Source organism: Salmo salar, chromosome ssa25 (genome assembly GCF_905237065.1).
Source record: "Salmo salar chromosome ssa25, Ssal_v3.1, whole genome shotgun sequence".
NCBI classification, from domain to species: domain Eukaryota; kingdom Metazoa; phylum Chordata; class Actinopteri; order Salmoniformes; family Salmonidae; genus Salmo; species Salmo salar.
In genome coordinates this window covers 21,756,026-21,770,328 of record NC_059466.1, presented here as the reverse complement: position 1 = coordinate 21,770,328, position 14,303 = coordinate 21,756,026, and the positions used below count along the sequence as shown (strand labels likewise).

General features: G+C 40.7%; 1 protein-coding gene across 3 annotated transcripts in view; it reads right to left on the bottom strand.

Moving 5' to 3' along the window:
- dgkg (diacylglycerol kinase, gamma) overlaps positions 1–14,303 on the bottom strand; it is a 164,530-nt gene that overhangs the window by 79,985 nt on the left and 70,242 nt on the right. For all 3 annotated transcript variants that reach the window (XM_014173603.2, XM_014173605.2, XM_014173604.2), the window contains 8 exons: positions 9,583–9,657; positions 9,285–9,404; positions 8,742–8,859; positions 8,301–8,389; positions 7,326–7,442; positions 5,742–5,840; positions 5,245–5,352; positions 5,037–5,110 (listed from right to left, as the gene is read on the bottom strand). In XM_014173603.2, coding sequence (XP_014029078.1) covers positions 5,037–5,110; positions 5,245–5,352; positions 5,742–5,840; positions 7,326–7,442; positions 8,301–8,389; positions 8,742–8,859; positions 9,285–9,404; positions 9,583–9,657 — 800 coding nt within the window. The remainder of the gene's footprint in view (positions 1–5,036; positions 5,111–5,244; positions 5,353–5,741; positions 5,841–7,325; positions 7,443–8,300; positions 8,390–8,741; positions 8,860–9,284; positions 9,405–9,582; positions 9,658–14,303) is intronic.

The window sequence follows — 14,303 nt, the reverse complement described above, 5'->3', positions numbered from 1 at the left end:
TTGGAGTTTGCCAAAAGGCACTCAGAATATGAGAAACAAGATCCTCTGGTCTGATGAAAGCATGGTGGTGGCAGCATCATGCTGTGGGGATGTTTTTTAGCGGCAGGGACTGGGAGCAAAGTACAGAGAGATCCTTGATGAAAACCTGCTTCAGAGCGCTCAGGACCTCAGACTGTGGTGAAGATTCACCTTCCAACAGGACAACGACCCTAAGCAAACAGCCAAGACAACGCAGGAGTGGCTTCGGGACCATTCTCTGAATGTCCTTGAGTGGCCCAGCCTGAGCCCGGACTTGAACCCAATCCAACATCTCTGGAGAGACCTGAAAATAGTTGTGCTGCAACACTCCCCATCCAACCTAACAGAGCTAGAGAATCTGCAGAGAAAAATAGGAGAAAATCCCCAAATATAGGTGTGCCAAGCTTGTCATGTCATACCCAAGAAGACTCTAGGCTGTAATTGCTGTCAAAGGTGCTTCAACAAAGTACTAAGAAAAATGTGATATTACCTTTTTTTTTCTTTTTTCTTTTTACAAAGTCTCATAAATGTCTTAAAACCTGTTTTTTCTTTGTCATTTTGGGGTATTGTGTGTAGATTTATGAGGGGGGAAAACAATTTAAGCAATTTTAGAATAAGGCTGTAACATAAAAATGTTTGGGAAAAAGTCAAGGGGTCTGAATGCTTTGCAAATGCACTGTATATACAGTACCTGTCAAAAAATGTGGACACACCTACTTATTCATGGGTTTTTCTTTATTTTTACAATTTTCTATATTGTTGAATAATAGTGAAGACATCAAAACTATGAAATAACACATATGGAATCATGTAGTAACCAAAAACGTGATACAAATCTAAATATATTTTATATTTGAGATTCTTCAAAGTAGCCACTCTTTGCCTTGATGACATCTTTGCACACTCTTGGAATTCTCTCAACCAGCTTCATCTGGAATGCTTTTCCAACAGTCTGCAGTCCAACTCTTCTCAAACTATCTCAATTGGGTTGAGGTCGTGTGATTGTCTTGTTGAAAAACGCAACACAAAAAAGTTTGGACACACCTACTCATTCCAAGGTTTTTCTTTATTTGTAAAATGTTGTACATCGTAAAATAATAGTGAAGAAATCAAAACTATGAAATAACACATATGGAATCATGTAATATATATTTGCACACTCTTGGCATTCTCTCAGGGCCCTCACCTCCTCCATGTAGGCTGTCTCGTCATTGTTTGTAATCAGGCTGACTAGTGTTGTCTGCAAACTTGATGATTGAGTTGGAAGCGAGCATGACCATGCAGTCATGGCTGAACAGGGAGTACAGGAGGGGGCTGAACACACACCCTTGTGGGGCCCCTGTGTTGAGATCAGCGAAGTGGAGGTGTTGTTAACTACCTTCACCACCTGGGGGTAGCCCGTCAGGAAGTCCAGGGCACAGTTGCACAGAGCGAGGTTCAGACCCAGGGCCCGAGCTGAATAACGAGCTTGGAGGGTACTATGTTGTTGAATGCTGAGCTATAGTCAATGAACAGCATTCTTACATAGGTATTCCTCGTGTCCAGATGGGATAAGGCGGTGTGCAGTGCGATGGCGACTGCATCAACTGTGGATCTATTGGGGCGGTAAGCAAATTGAAGTGGGTCTAGGGTGTCAGGTAAGGTAGCGGTGATATGATCCTTAACTAGCCTCTCAAAGCACTTCATGATGACAGAAGTGAGTGCTACAGGCGATAGTCATTTAGTTCAGTTACCTTTGCTTTCTTGGGTACAGGAACAATGGAGGACATCTTGAAGCAAGTAGGGACAACAGACTGGGATAGGGAGAGATTGAATTTGTCCGTAAACACTCCAGCCAGCTGGTCTGTGCATGCTCTGAGGACGCGGCAAGGGATGCTGTCTGGGCTCGCAGCCTTGCGAGGGTTAACACACTTAAATGTTTTACTCACGTCGGCCACGGAGAACGAGAGCCCACAGTCCTTGGTAGTGGGCTGTGTCGGTGTTACTGTGTTATCCTTAAAGCGGGCAAAGAAGGTGTTTAGCTTGTCCGGAAGCAAGACGTCTGTGATTTTCCCTTTGTAGTCCGTGACTATGTGTAGACCCTGCCACACGTGTCACGTGTCTGAGCCGTTGAATTGCAATTCCACTTAGTCTCTGTACTGACGCTTTGCCTGTTTGATTGCCTTATAGAGGGAATATCTGCACTGTTTGTATTCGTCCACATTCCCAGTCACCTTGACATGGTTAAATGCGGTGGTTCGTGCTTTCAGTTTTGTGGGAATGCCGTCATCTATCCACGGTTTCTGGTTTGGGTAGGTTTTAATAATCACAGAGGGTACAACATCTCCCATACACTTCCTGAAGAAACCCAGTCACCGTATCTGGCAATGTTATTCTCAGAGGCTACCTGGAACATATCCCAGTTCGCGTGATCAAAACAATCTTGAAGCATGGATTCCGATTGGTCAGACCAGCTTTGAATAGACCTCATCACGAGTACTTCGGAAGACGTGGATGTCGATTAAGGAAGCCCCCCGCACCTCTCTGATTCAGAGGAGTTGGATTAAATGTGGAATACACATTTCAGTTGAAGGCATTCAGTTGTACAACTGACGAGGGGGGCTTCCCTTTCCCTTTCCTGTTTGAGTTTCTGCCTATAGGAAGGGAGGAGCAAAATGGAGTCGTGATCAGATTCGCCAATGGGAGGGTGGGGGAGGGCCTTGTAGGCATTTAAAAAAATTGAGTAGTGGTGGTTCAATGTTTTTCCAGCGTGAGTACTACAGTCAATGTGTTGGTAGAACTTTGATAGCGTTTTCCTCAGATTTGCTTTGTTAAAATCCCCAGCTACAATAAATGCGGCCTCAGGATATGTGGTTTACAGTTTGCATAAAGTCCAGTGTAGTTCTTTGAGGGCTGTCATGGTATCGGTTTGAGGGGGAATATACATGGCTGTGACTATAACCAAAAATAATTATCTTGGTAGGTAATACTGTTGGCATTTAATTGTGAGGTATTCTATGTTGGGTGAACAAAAGGACTTGAGTTTCTGTATGTTATCACAATCACATCATGAGTAGTTAATCATGAAACATACACCCCCGCCTTTCTTCTTCCCGGAGAGTTCTTTATTCCTGTCTGCGCAATGTACTGAGAACCCAGCTGACTGTATGGACGTGGACAGTATATCCCAAGATAACTATGTTTCTATGAAACAGAGTATGTTACAGTCCCTGATGTCTCTCTGGAATGAGATCCTCGCCCTGAGCTCTTCTACTTTATTATCCAGAGACTGAACATTAGCGAGTAATATACTCAGAAGATGTGGATGGTGTGCATGCCTCCTGAATCAGACTAGAAGTCCACTCCAATTACCTCTTCTCCATTGGCGGTGTTTTGGAGCAGCCTCTGGAATAAATTAAATTGCCCTGGGGGGTACGAACAAAGGATCCAATTCGGGAAAGTCATATTACTGGTCGTAATACTGGTGAGTTACTGCCGCTCTGATATCGAAAAGTTCTTTCCAACTGTATGTAATAACACAAAAAAAATGACTGGGCTAATAATGTAAGAAATAACACACAAAAAACAAAATACTGCAAATTTTCTTAGGAGCTAGAAGCAGAGCTGCCATATCTGTCAGCACCATCTTACTCTTTTCCACATTTTGTTGTTACAGCCTGAATTCAAAATGGATTAAATATATTTATTTTCTCACCCATCTACACACAATACCCCATAATGACAAAGTGGAAACATGTTTTTAGGAATGTTAGCAAATTTATTGAATTTGAAATAAAGAAATATCTAATTTACATAAGTATTCATACCCCTGAGTCAATACATGTTAGAATCACCTTTGGCAGTGATTACAGCTGGGAGTCTTTCTGGGTAAGTCTCTAAAAGCTTCGCACACCTGGATTATAAAATATTCACACATTAATCTTAAAAAAATTATTCAAGCCCTGTCAAGTTGGTTGTTGATCATTGCTAGACAGCTCTTTTCAAGTCTTGCCATATTTAAGCCGATTTAAGTCAAAACTGTAACTAGGCCACTCATGAACATTCAATGTCGTCTTGGTAAGCAACTCCAGTGTATATTTGCCCTTGTTTTTTAGGTTATTGTCCTGCTGAAAGGTAAATTTGTCTCCCAGTGTCTGTAGGAAAGCACACTGAACCAAGTTTTACTCTTTTTGCCTGTGCTTAGCTCTATTCTGTTTCTTTGTATCCTAAAAAACTCCTTAGTCCTTGTTGATGACACATACCCATAACATGATGCAGCCACCACCATGCTTGAAAATATGAAGAGTGGTACTCAGTGATGTCTTGCGTTGGATTTGCCCCAATCAGAACACTTTGTATTCAGGACATAAAGTATTTTTCTTCTCCACATTTTCTGCAGTTTTACTTTAATGCCTTGTTGCAAGGATGCATGTTTTGGAATATTTTGTTTCTGTACAGGCACCCTTTTTTTCACTCTGTCATTTAGGTTGGTATTGTGGAGTAACTACAATGTTGTTGATCCATCCTCAGTTTTCTCCTATCACAAACATTAAACTCTGTAATAGTTTTAAAGTCACCATTGGCCTCATGGTGAAATCCCTAAGCGGTTTCCTTCCTTTCCAGCAACTGAATTAGGAAGGACTCCTGTATCTTTGTAGTGACTGGGTGTATTGATACGCCATCCAAAGTGTAATTAATAACTTCACCATGTCTGCTTTTTTATATTTTTACCCATCCAATAAAAGATGCCAATTTGTCTCACTCAGGTATCATATGAACACACATAAGACATGGCAAAATATGTAGAATTGCAAGAAATTAGCTTTAAAACTGCAATAAAAAATGATCTGCTCTATGTGAAAATTGTAGAATTGCAGGAAATTAGCTTTAGAATGGCAATATTGTCTTTGTGCCAACAAGAGGGGAGTGAACAGTTTGGGGTCACATGGGTCACGAGATGGGGGGTTTGTTACTATGCCGATAGACAATATCCCTCCGGACCTTTATCACCTAGGAAATTTGTGCTCTATGTCACTTACCGTTCCCCTTGTCTCCCGCCACTCTTTGGGTTGACCAGGACCAGGAGGGGATGTGTGCCTGGGAGAGGAGTGATCTGGACAGGAGAGCAGAGACAGTCTAATGAGATATATTGTATATCCATAGATACACAATCAACATTTTAGCCTGCCTTGAGCTAACACAACAGACTCCAAGGCTCTGAAGATGCTCTGGGCTCGATTCACTCACCTGCAGTGCTTGTCCGTCTCCTGTGAATTTGAAGCTTTGACTCGGGTCGTCAGGGCTGGTGCTGGGCGGGGAGTCCCCTTCACCCCGCTTCATGACAGAATGACGGTCCTATAGACAGATAGATAGGCCAGCAGGCATAGAGACACATAAATAGACAGAAATATAAATGTGTTAATGCGTATATGAATTGTGACAGAGAAATTGGACAAAATGTGTATATCACAGATGGCCGGTGGCACCTTAATTGGGGAGGATGGGCGCATAGTAATGGCTGGAAGGGAATAAATGGAATGGTATGAAACACCTCAGATACATGGTTTCCATGTGTTTGATATCATTCCATTCACTCCATTCCAGCCATTATTATGAGCCGTCCTCCCCTCAGTATACTTTTGAGGGTCTATAATTATATATTTCAAAGGTTTTTTTCAGCATTGAAAGTATTGGAGATAAAACATTTCGAGATTCAGAGTGTGATTTACGGCGTGTGATCTCACCAGGACTACAGGGCAGATGTAGGATGGGAGTAGAGTGTGGTCTCTAAGGGCTCCTCCATCACACTCCGGTTTCATGTTGGACGCACACTTATTATGGAGCTGATCAGGAAGGAGGATGAGGAGGATGGAGGGAGGAAAGGAGCAGAGAAGGATTAGAAGGAGAAGAGTGGAAAAGAAAAACAAAAATAGGCATTTGACACAGTGCCAGATATTGCATAACAGTGCCAGATATAATGTAAAGTACAGTAGCTACTTCTAAGACTGAGGATGAATGAATGCCTGCTGTCATGCTACAGGAATGAGCACATTACTAAACTATATATATAAATTGACAACCCTAGCAAGCTCTTTGACCTCCCCTTACTGGTGGTTTGAGGTACCACAGTTTGAATTTTCATCTGAACATTTACCTAATGGTGACATCTAGTGGACATATAAGGTAAAGTTGAAACAAGAAAATAGGAAGATTACAAACTATTGCTGTGAACGTCCTCAGGTTGATTGTTATCAACAGAAGCTCTCTGAGGCATTTCAGGCACTATGAACGGAAACTTTGCCCCAATTCTAGGAGTTCTCCAGTAGAGGGGAGTGAATGATCGGCTATGAAAATCCAAATGACATTTACTCCTGAGGTGCTGACCTGTTGCGCCCTTGACAACCACTGTGATTATTATTATTTGACCCTTCTGGTCATCTATGAACATTTGAACGTCTTGGCTCCACCCGGCACAGCCAGAAGAGGACTGGCCACCCCTCATAGCCTGGTTCCTCTCTAGGTTTCTTCCTAGGTTCTGGCCTTTCTAGGGAGTTTTTCCTAGCCACCGTGCTTCTACACCTGCATTGCTTGCTGTTTGGGGTTTTATGCTGGGTTTCTGTACAGCACTTTGTTACGTCAGCTGATGTAAGAAGGGCTTTATAAATACATTTGATTGATTGATTGATTGATTGATTGATGGTCAAGAAGCAGTGTGGCTTGGCAGGGTCGTGTTTCGGTGGATGCATGGCTCTCGACCTTCACCTCTCCCGAGTCAGTAAGGGAGTTGTAGCGATGGGACAAGACTGTAACTACCAATTGGATATCACGAAATGAGGTAAAAAGTACCAATTTAAAAAAAAAATAATACTACCCAGAGCAATTCAACATTACTGCAACAGAAGTCTCTGCCTTTTGTCTGGCATCTGGCAAACACACTGTCAGCAGCTTGCTTACTTGAGCCGACACCGAGCTGGGGTAGTTCGTTTCACGTCTCAGGCCCTCGGCCTGTGCCATGAGAGAGTGGAGTTAGCCACCTGAGAGAGTGGTGATTGTGCTGCTAAAAATGCAAATCTGCGAGGCAAATCCAGGGGACGCAGCCGAACATAAGGAAAAAAAACACTGTTCATGATTCCACTAGTTCGCAAAGAGGCAGGCGCGATTAGAACTTAGTCAGATCAAGAATGTAAGTGTTCTGAGCTTTGATCAATGCTGGGAGCAATATTTTCATGTTGACTCGTAATTGATTTTCTTTATTGTGTGCAAAATATATATTTGTATTATCTCAGTGTCCTCATATGTAGTTATGGCCCTGAGTGTGTACTACTTACAGTGATCTGACACCACACACAGTGTAGGCCCGTTAAGCCCTGGTAGCACTTGATACTTCTGTGACAGCGGTCGCACTTAGTGGGAGAGTTTCCCTCCATCCACACGTGCTGCATAGCCTGGAGGGAGGGGGAAAAAGGAGAGAGGGAGAGAAAGAACGAGAAAGATGGAGACAGTAACAATCATGATTACAAGGTCACAACATAAATCCAGTGCTAAACGTGCTATATTTAGTGCCAGATATCTACAAAAATAAAAGGCCATCTGAAAGGCATCATCTGCTAGTGAACCAGACTTGAGAAAGTGAAGTGGAGCTGAAACGGAGTAGACCTCCATCTGGAGAGAGAAAAGTGGGCCTTAGAGGGACAATTTCAAGGTCTGTGACTTCATTCCAGAAGAGGTCTAATTAAATCAGAGGTTATATATAGAGGCCAGTTAACAACATAAGTAGCTCTGCATGATCTCCCTGCCGCCATGATCCTATGCGTAGGGGTGTGTGTGTGGGTGTGTGTTGTGTGTGTGTGTGTGTGTGTGTGTGTGTGTGTGTGTGTGTGTATGTGTGTGTGAGTCCCTGCTCCCATGATCCTCCTGCTCCTCTCCAGTCCTTAGCACTCGGCCAACTGCCAAAACAGGCAGGGCATCCTATTCACACAACGTTAGTCAGATGGTGGTTAGGCTTAGCTGTGAGTTAGCTCTCAGCTTAAGACATCACACTAAAGAGTCACATAAGGTAGGATATTGTAGGCCTGCGTCACGGTCAAGCTCACTGGTTGAGAGGATTACACTAGCATGAGTAATGTACGCAAGAGAATTGTGCGTCGTTTAGTAAAGGGTAGACCTACATTTCTCAATATTTGTCACAATCTTTCTAAAACATAGGCAAATAATAGATACTGTAATGACACACATGACAATATCATTACTGTGTCTGTGTCTGTGTGTTTGTGTGTGTGTTTAGTTGTCTGTATAGTACTCACATTAGTGTGTCTGCGGGACTTGGCGTAGGTGCTGATGCAGGCAGCGATGTCTTTGGATACACAGCGTTCATGGACTGTGTACTTGCATACTGAAACACAGAGGTACAGAGAGAGACAGTTAACCAGTGGATGAACACTGAGCAGTAAGACCAACCCTTTCATTGAAACATGTAATAAAATGACCCAGCGATAACATAAAATTTGCCTTGATAATAGATCATTAATTAGTCACGCAATCATGTTTGTTATTCACAGAATGGAGGATGGGATAACAGAGTCAGAGAGAAATAGACAAGCATCTGGTTGAAAGACAGAGAGAGGAACTGAAAGGCACCCAGGAAGCGACAGAACAGAGAGAGTAGAGTAGTGAATGCCAACGAGGGACAGAAATAGGGACTGAAGGAGAGAGAGAGTGGAACTGAGGGCCACACACAGACTCACTAGAGCAGCAGAGACCCTGCTTGCGGACTCCCAGCAGCATGGTGTGGCAGAAATTACAGTAGGCTGGCTTGTTGAAGTGCTTTAGTTTCCACACATGCTGCCCATCCTCCTGCACATTCTACACACAGAGAGAAAGAGAGAGAGTGAGAGAGCAAGAGAGAGCAAGAGAGAGCGAGAGATCAGTGGAGATAATGGCATAATAGACCAAAGTGCTTAAAAGAGGGATAATAAATTTTTTTTTAAGTAATCCATCACCACAAAAAGATCTTTCTGAATTGATTTTTTGGAACTGCCGCCCCAAACGCACTCACAGAGACACACACACAAACACTTTCTCTCTCTTCCCACAGGGATCATACACTTACTAAAATGTATGCACTCATGTATGCACTCACTGTAGTGCAAGTTGCTTTAGATAAAAGCATCTGCTAAATGGCATCCATTATCATATTATATCACACACACACACACACACACACACACACACACACACACACACACACACACACACACACACACACACACACACACAAAGTGCCTTACCGTCTCCATACCCAGCAGGACCAGCAGAGGGATGGTGGTGAGGCCTCCTCTGATCCACTCCTCCAGAGTGACTGTTCCGTCTCGGTCATAGTCTATCTCTTCCATCATCTCCTTCAGGATCTGGAGCACAAGGAGACGGGGAGGAAAGTCCAGTAAAGTCTTGCCAAATTATAGTACTGTAACGTTCCATTATTTCCTTGTCACTAGTTAAGCTAGCCTGTTCAGGTCGACCTACTCCAACGCCCCAATATGTTGGGATCAGGGAAAACAAGACACATAAGGCTGTGTGCATTCTTACTGGTCGCAGCTCTGTAGAGTCCCATTCCAGGTACTCTGCCACGTGGACCATCTGATTGATGATGCGGTCCAGTTCCTACACACACAGGAAGAGAGCAAAACATTAGACCACAACAACAACAACAACACTGTGGCAGTCTTCTTGATAATAAATGAACTCATCCACACACATAAGGCAAAGGGTGGCTACTTTGAAGAATCTCAAATATAAAATATATTTTGATTTGTTTAACACTTTTTTGGTTACTACATGATTCCATGTGTGTTATTTCGTAGTTTTGATGTCTTCACTATTATTCTACAACGTATAAAATAGTAAAAATAAAGAAAAACCCTTGAATGAGTAGGTGTGTCCAAACTTTTGAATTTGTACGTTTAAAACAACGTCACATGATATCCACTATAAGAAGAAGAAAAAAACAAGGGCAGCACCTCCTACTGGTAATTCGATCTATCTACAGCTATTAATTCAGTCTCCCATCCAGGGTTTTAACCAAACCCAGCCCTGCTAAGCTATGACATTTTTTTTCAATTCAACCTAGGATTAACCTAAAATAGACAATACAGTGCCTTCAGAAAGTATTCATGCCCCTTGACTTATTCCGCATTTTGTGGTGTTACAGCCTTAATTCAAAAAGGATTAAATAGATATTTCCCCACACACATCTACACATAATACCCGATAATAACAAAGTGAAAACATGTTTTTAGCACTTTTATTGAAAATTAAATACAGAAATATCTCATTTATATGTTAGAATCACCTTTGGCAGCGATTACAGCTGTGTCTTTCTTGGTATGTCTCTAAGAGCGTTGCACGCTTGGATTGTACAATATCTGAAAATGATTCTTTAAAACATTCTTCAAGCTCTGTCAAGTTGGTTATTGATCATTGCTAGACAGCCATTTTCAAGTCTTGCCATAGATTTTCAAGCCGATTTAAGTCAAAACTGTAACTAGGCCACTCAGGAACATTCAATGTCGTCTTGGTAAGCAACTCCAGTGCATATTTGGCCTTGTGTTTTAGGTTACTGTCCTGCTGAACGGGGAATTTATCTTCCATTGTCTGTAGGAAAGTAGACTGAACCAGATTTTCCTCTAGGATCTTGCCTGTGCTTAACTCTATTCTGCTCTTTCTTATCCTAAAAAAACTCCATAGTTCTTGCTGATGACAAGCATACCCATAACATCATGCAGCCACCACCATGCTTGAAAAAATGAAGACTGGTACTCAGTGATGTGTGGTGTTGGATTTGCCCCAAACAAAACACTTCATATTTAGGACATAAAGTTACTTTACAGTTTTACTTTAATGTCTTATTCGAAACAGGATGCATGCTTTGGAATATTTGTATTCTGAACAGGCTTCCTTCTTTTCACTCCATCATTTAGGTTAGTATTGTGGAGTAACTACAATGTTGTTGATACATCCTCAGTTTTCTCCTATCACAGCCATTGGTGAAATCCCTGAGCGGTTTCCTTTCTCTCTGGCAACTGAGTTAGGAAGGACGCCTGTATCTTTGTTGTGACTCTGTGTATTGATACACCATACAGTGTATTTAATAACTTCAATGTCAGATTTGTACCCATCTACTAATAGGTGCCCTTCTTTGCAAGGCACTAGAACACCTCCCTGGTCTTTGTGGTTGAATCTGTGTTTGAAATTCAATGCTCAACTGAGGGACCTTACAGATAATTGTATATGTGGGGTACAAAGATGGGGTCATTCAAAAATAATATTAAATACTATTATTGCACACAGAGTGAGTCCATGCAACATATGTGACTTGTTAAGCAATATTTTTTATCCTGAACTTATTTAGGCTTGTCCTAACAAAGGGGTATAATACTTATTGACTGAAGACATTTCAGCTTTGAATTTTGTATTAATTTGTAAAACTTCCTCAAACATAATTCCACTTCGACATTATGGGGCATTGTGTGTAGGCCAGTGAAACAAAATCTAAATGTAATCGATTTTTTATTCAGGCTGTTACAGAACAAAATGTTAAAAAAAGTCAAGATGTGTGACTATTTTCTTGAAAGGCCTAGGGTTTCAAGCTCTGGTTGATTTCAAATGTAATGATATTTAGTTATATTTCATTGTGTTTGGTTGTCAAAGCAACAAAATATCAACATTTGAAGAAGATGTATATTCTGCTTGGATAGTTCCATCTGTGCGGCTTTAATTCCAGTTTGTTTTACATTTTTGTAAAATGTTTTTTATTGAATATTAAAACATACAATGTACTCGCAGTGAAGCCACTCAGCATTTACATTACATTCAATCATCTAACAGACTAACATCCAGGGCGACCCACAGAAGCAACCAGGGTGAACGCCCTGCTCAAGGGCACGTCGACAGATCTCAGCGAACTATGAGCCACTGGCCCAAGCCAGATACCACCCCCCCCCCAGTTCTCAGAGAGCTGCCCCTCAACCATCCGAGACCCACCCCCCCACAGTCGTCGTCCCCACAACCCCAACAAGCCCTCAAAAAATAATTCATAATAAAATAAACCAATTCCACATCCCAACCCTCTGCTTCCCTCAGCCCATCCCACCTATCTCTGCTGGCCACCCTCTTTGGATTTCTATGCATCATATATCTTTCAACTATGCTGTGATGTTTAACATACAATTTGAATCTAATCGAATGGAATCCACAGATTGCAAGTTGAAGATTTATAATATAAGCTAAAAAGCATGAATTCTTGAATCTTGCATCATTTTATATATAAACTCATACTCATATATAAACCCTGTACCATAGAATTGGTACATCAAAAATCTCTTCCCAAGTATTTTGCAATCTGTATGGCACAGCTGTCAACATCCTGGTCCTCAAATGAAACTGGTATACTTTCCTATTTATGCTATTTTTATTCCTCCTTATTCCTGCCACCTGCCTCCTCCATTTTTGAGGTAATGCTGTAATCAATTGGTTGTAATCTTGGATTGAGCAGACCTTTCCAACAATTAAGATAACTGCATGAATTACATAACTCTACCATTCCAATGTACAATATATATTTTTTTGGTTTGTTATTCCCTTTTCAAATATCTTTTCCATAAATACAGGTATTTTATCAACCAGCACATTTGAGTTTAGACATAACATTTGTTGTAACATTTGTTCTATTTTTCAGGGAGATGAAATTGAAATTGCAACCAGCTCTGCAATGCTGGTTTGAAAAAGAGAGATACTTCGAAAAAGGTTTCATTTTCATATTAATCGAAAATGAGACATGGGAATCTGCACAAAGGCAATAAAGCCATTTTTAAACAATGGATGAGATTTTCTCAATAATCTACTCGAGAACCATTTAGGGTTCAATTAAAACTTTTGTATAAGTGAAACTTTTAGAGAGAGGTTTAGTGTTTTAATATTTAATCATCTCAACCCACCCAGTTCATATTCATTATATAGATAGGCACGTTTTATCTTGTCTGGTTTAGCATCCCAGATAAAGCAAAATCTTTTTGGCTCATATGATTTGAAAAATGAATAATCAGGAGTAGGCAGCGCCATAAGTAAGTGAGTAAACTGAGATATGACTAAGGAGTTAATCAGTGTAATTTCTTCATAAATAGACAGGTATTTACCTCTCCATGGTTGCAGGATCTTGTCAAGTTTTACTCGTTTTCTATTGAAATTCATTGTGGAGAGCTCATTTATGTCTTTTGTGATATGAATACCAAGTATGTCTACTTCACCGTCAGCCAATTTTATAGGTAAACTGCAAAGTCATGTAAAATGTGTATTTTTTTAAGATCCAATACGCAATATTTTACACTTATCATAATTAGGATTTAGTCCAGAGAGTCCAGAAAAGTTATCTAGATCTTCAATGAGACATTTCAGGGATCTAGCTTTCAGACTTAATATAAAACTTGAGTCATCAGCATACATGGACACCTTTGTTTTTAAGCCTTGGATTTCTAATCCTCTAATGTTGTCATTTGATCTGATTTTAATAGCTAGCATTTCGATGGCCATAATGAATAGATATGGTGACAGCGGACACCCTTGTTTAACTCCTCTTGACAAATCAAAACTCTGAGAAGTAGCTGCTATTTACTATTTTACACCTGGGGTTGCTATACATAACTTTTTCCTATTTTATAAGAGACTCATCGGAATTGAAAAAAATCCAGGTATTTATAAATAGAATCCAGTCTTATTTTATCAAAATCTGCTATAAATACCAGGCATGGCTTCTTAGATGTTTCATGTTGTTCTATTATTTCTAGTAGTTGTCGTATATTATCTCTAATGTATCGTCCACGTAAAAAAAACCTGTCTGATCAGGATGAACAATACCTGGTAAAACCTTTTTAATTCTGAGTGCTATGCATTTCGATAGTATTTTTGCATCACAACAGGCCTCCAGTTTTTTAGATAAACTCGTTCTTTCAAATTAATAATTGATATGTTGGATTCACATCTCCATCTAAACCACAAATCTAAGCTAAAGAATAGACCAAATCAAACTAAACTTGATTTAAAGTGCATTTAAAGTTTGATTTGATAGATTTCTGGTTGAAATGGAGAGGTTACTGTAACTATAAATGTATTTTTATGTATGCATATAAAGCGTGCATGTTCAAGATAGCATACTTAGGTTGTTGCAGGTCTGTGGAGATCTTCACAATTGCTATAATAATCTGTGCAGAATCTTGAACGGCATTGATCACTTGCACCATGTACTTTTAATGTAA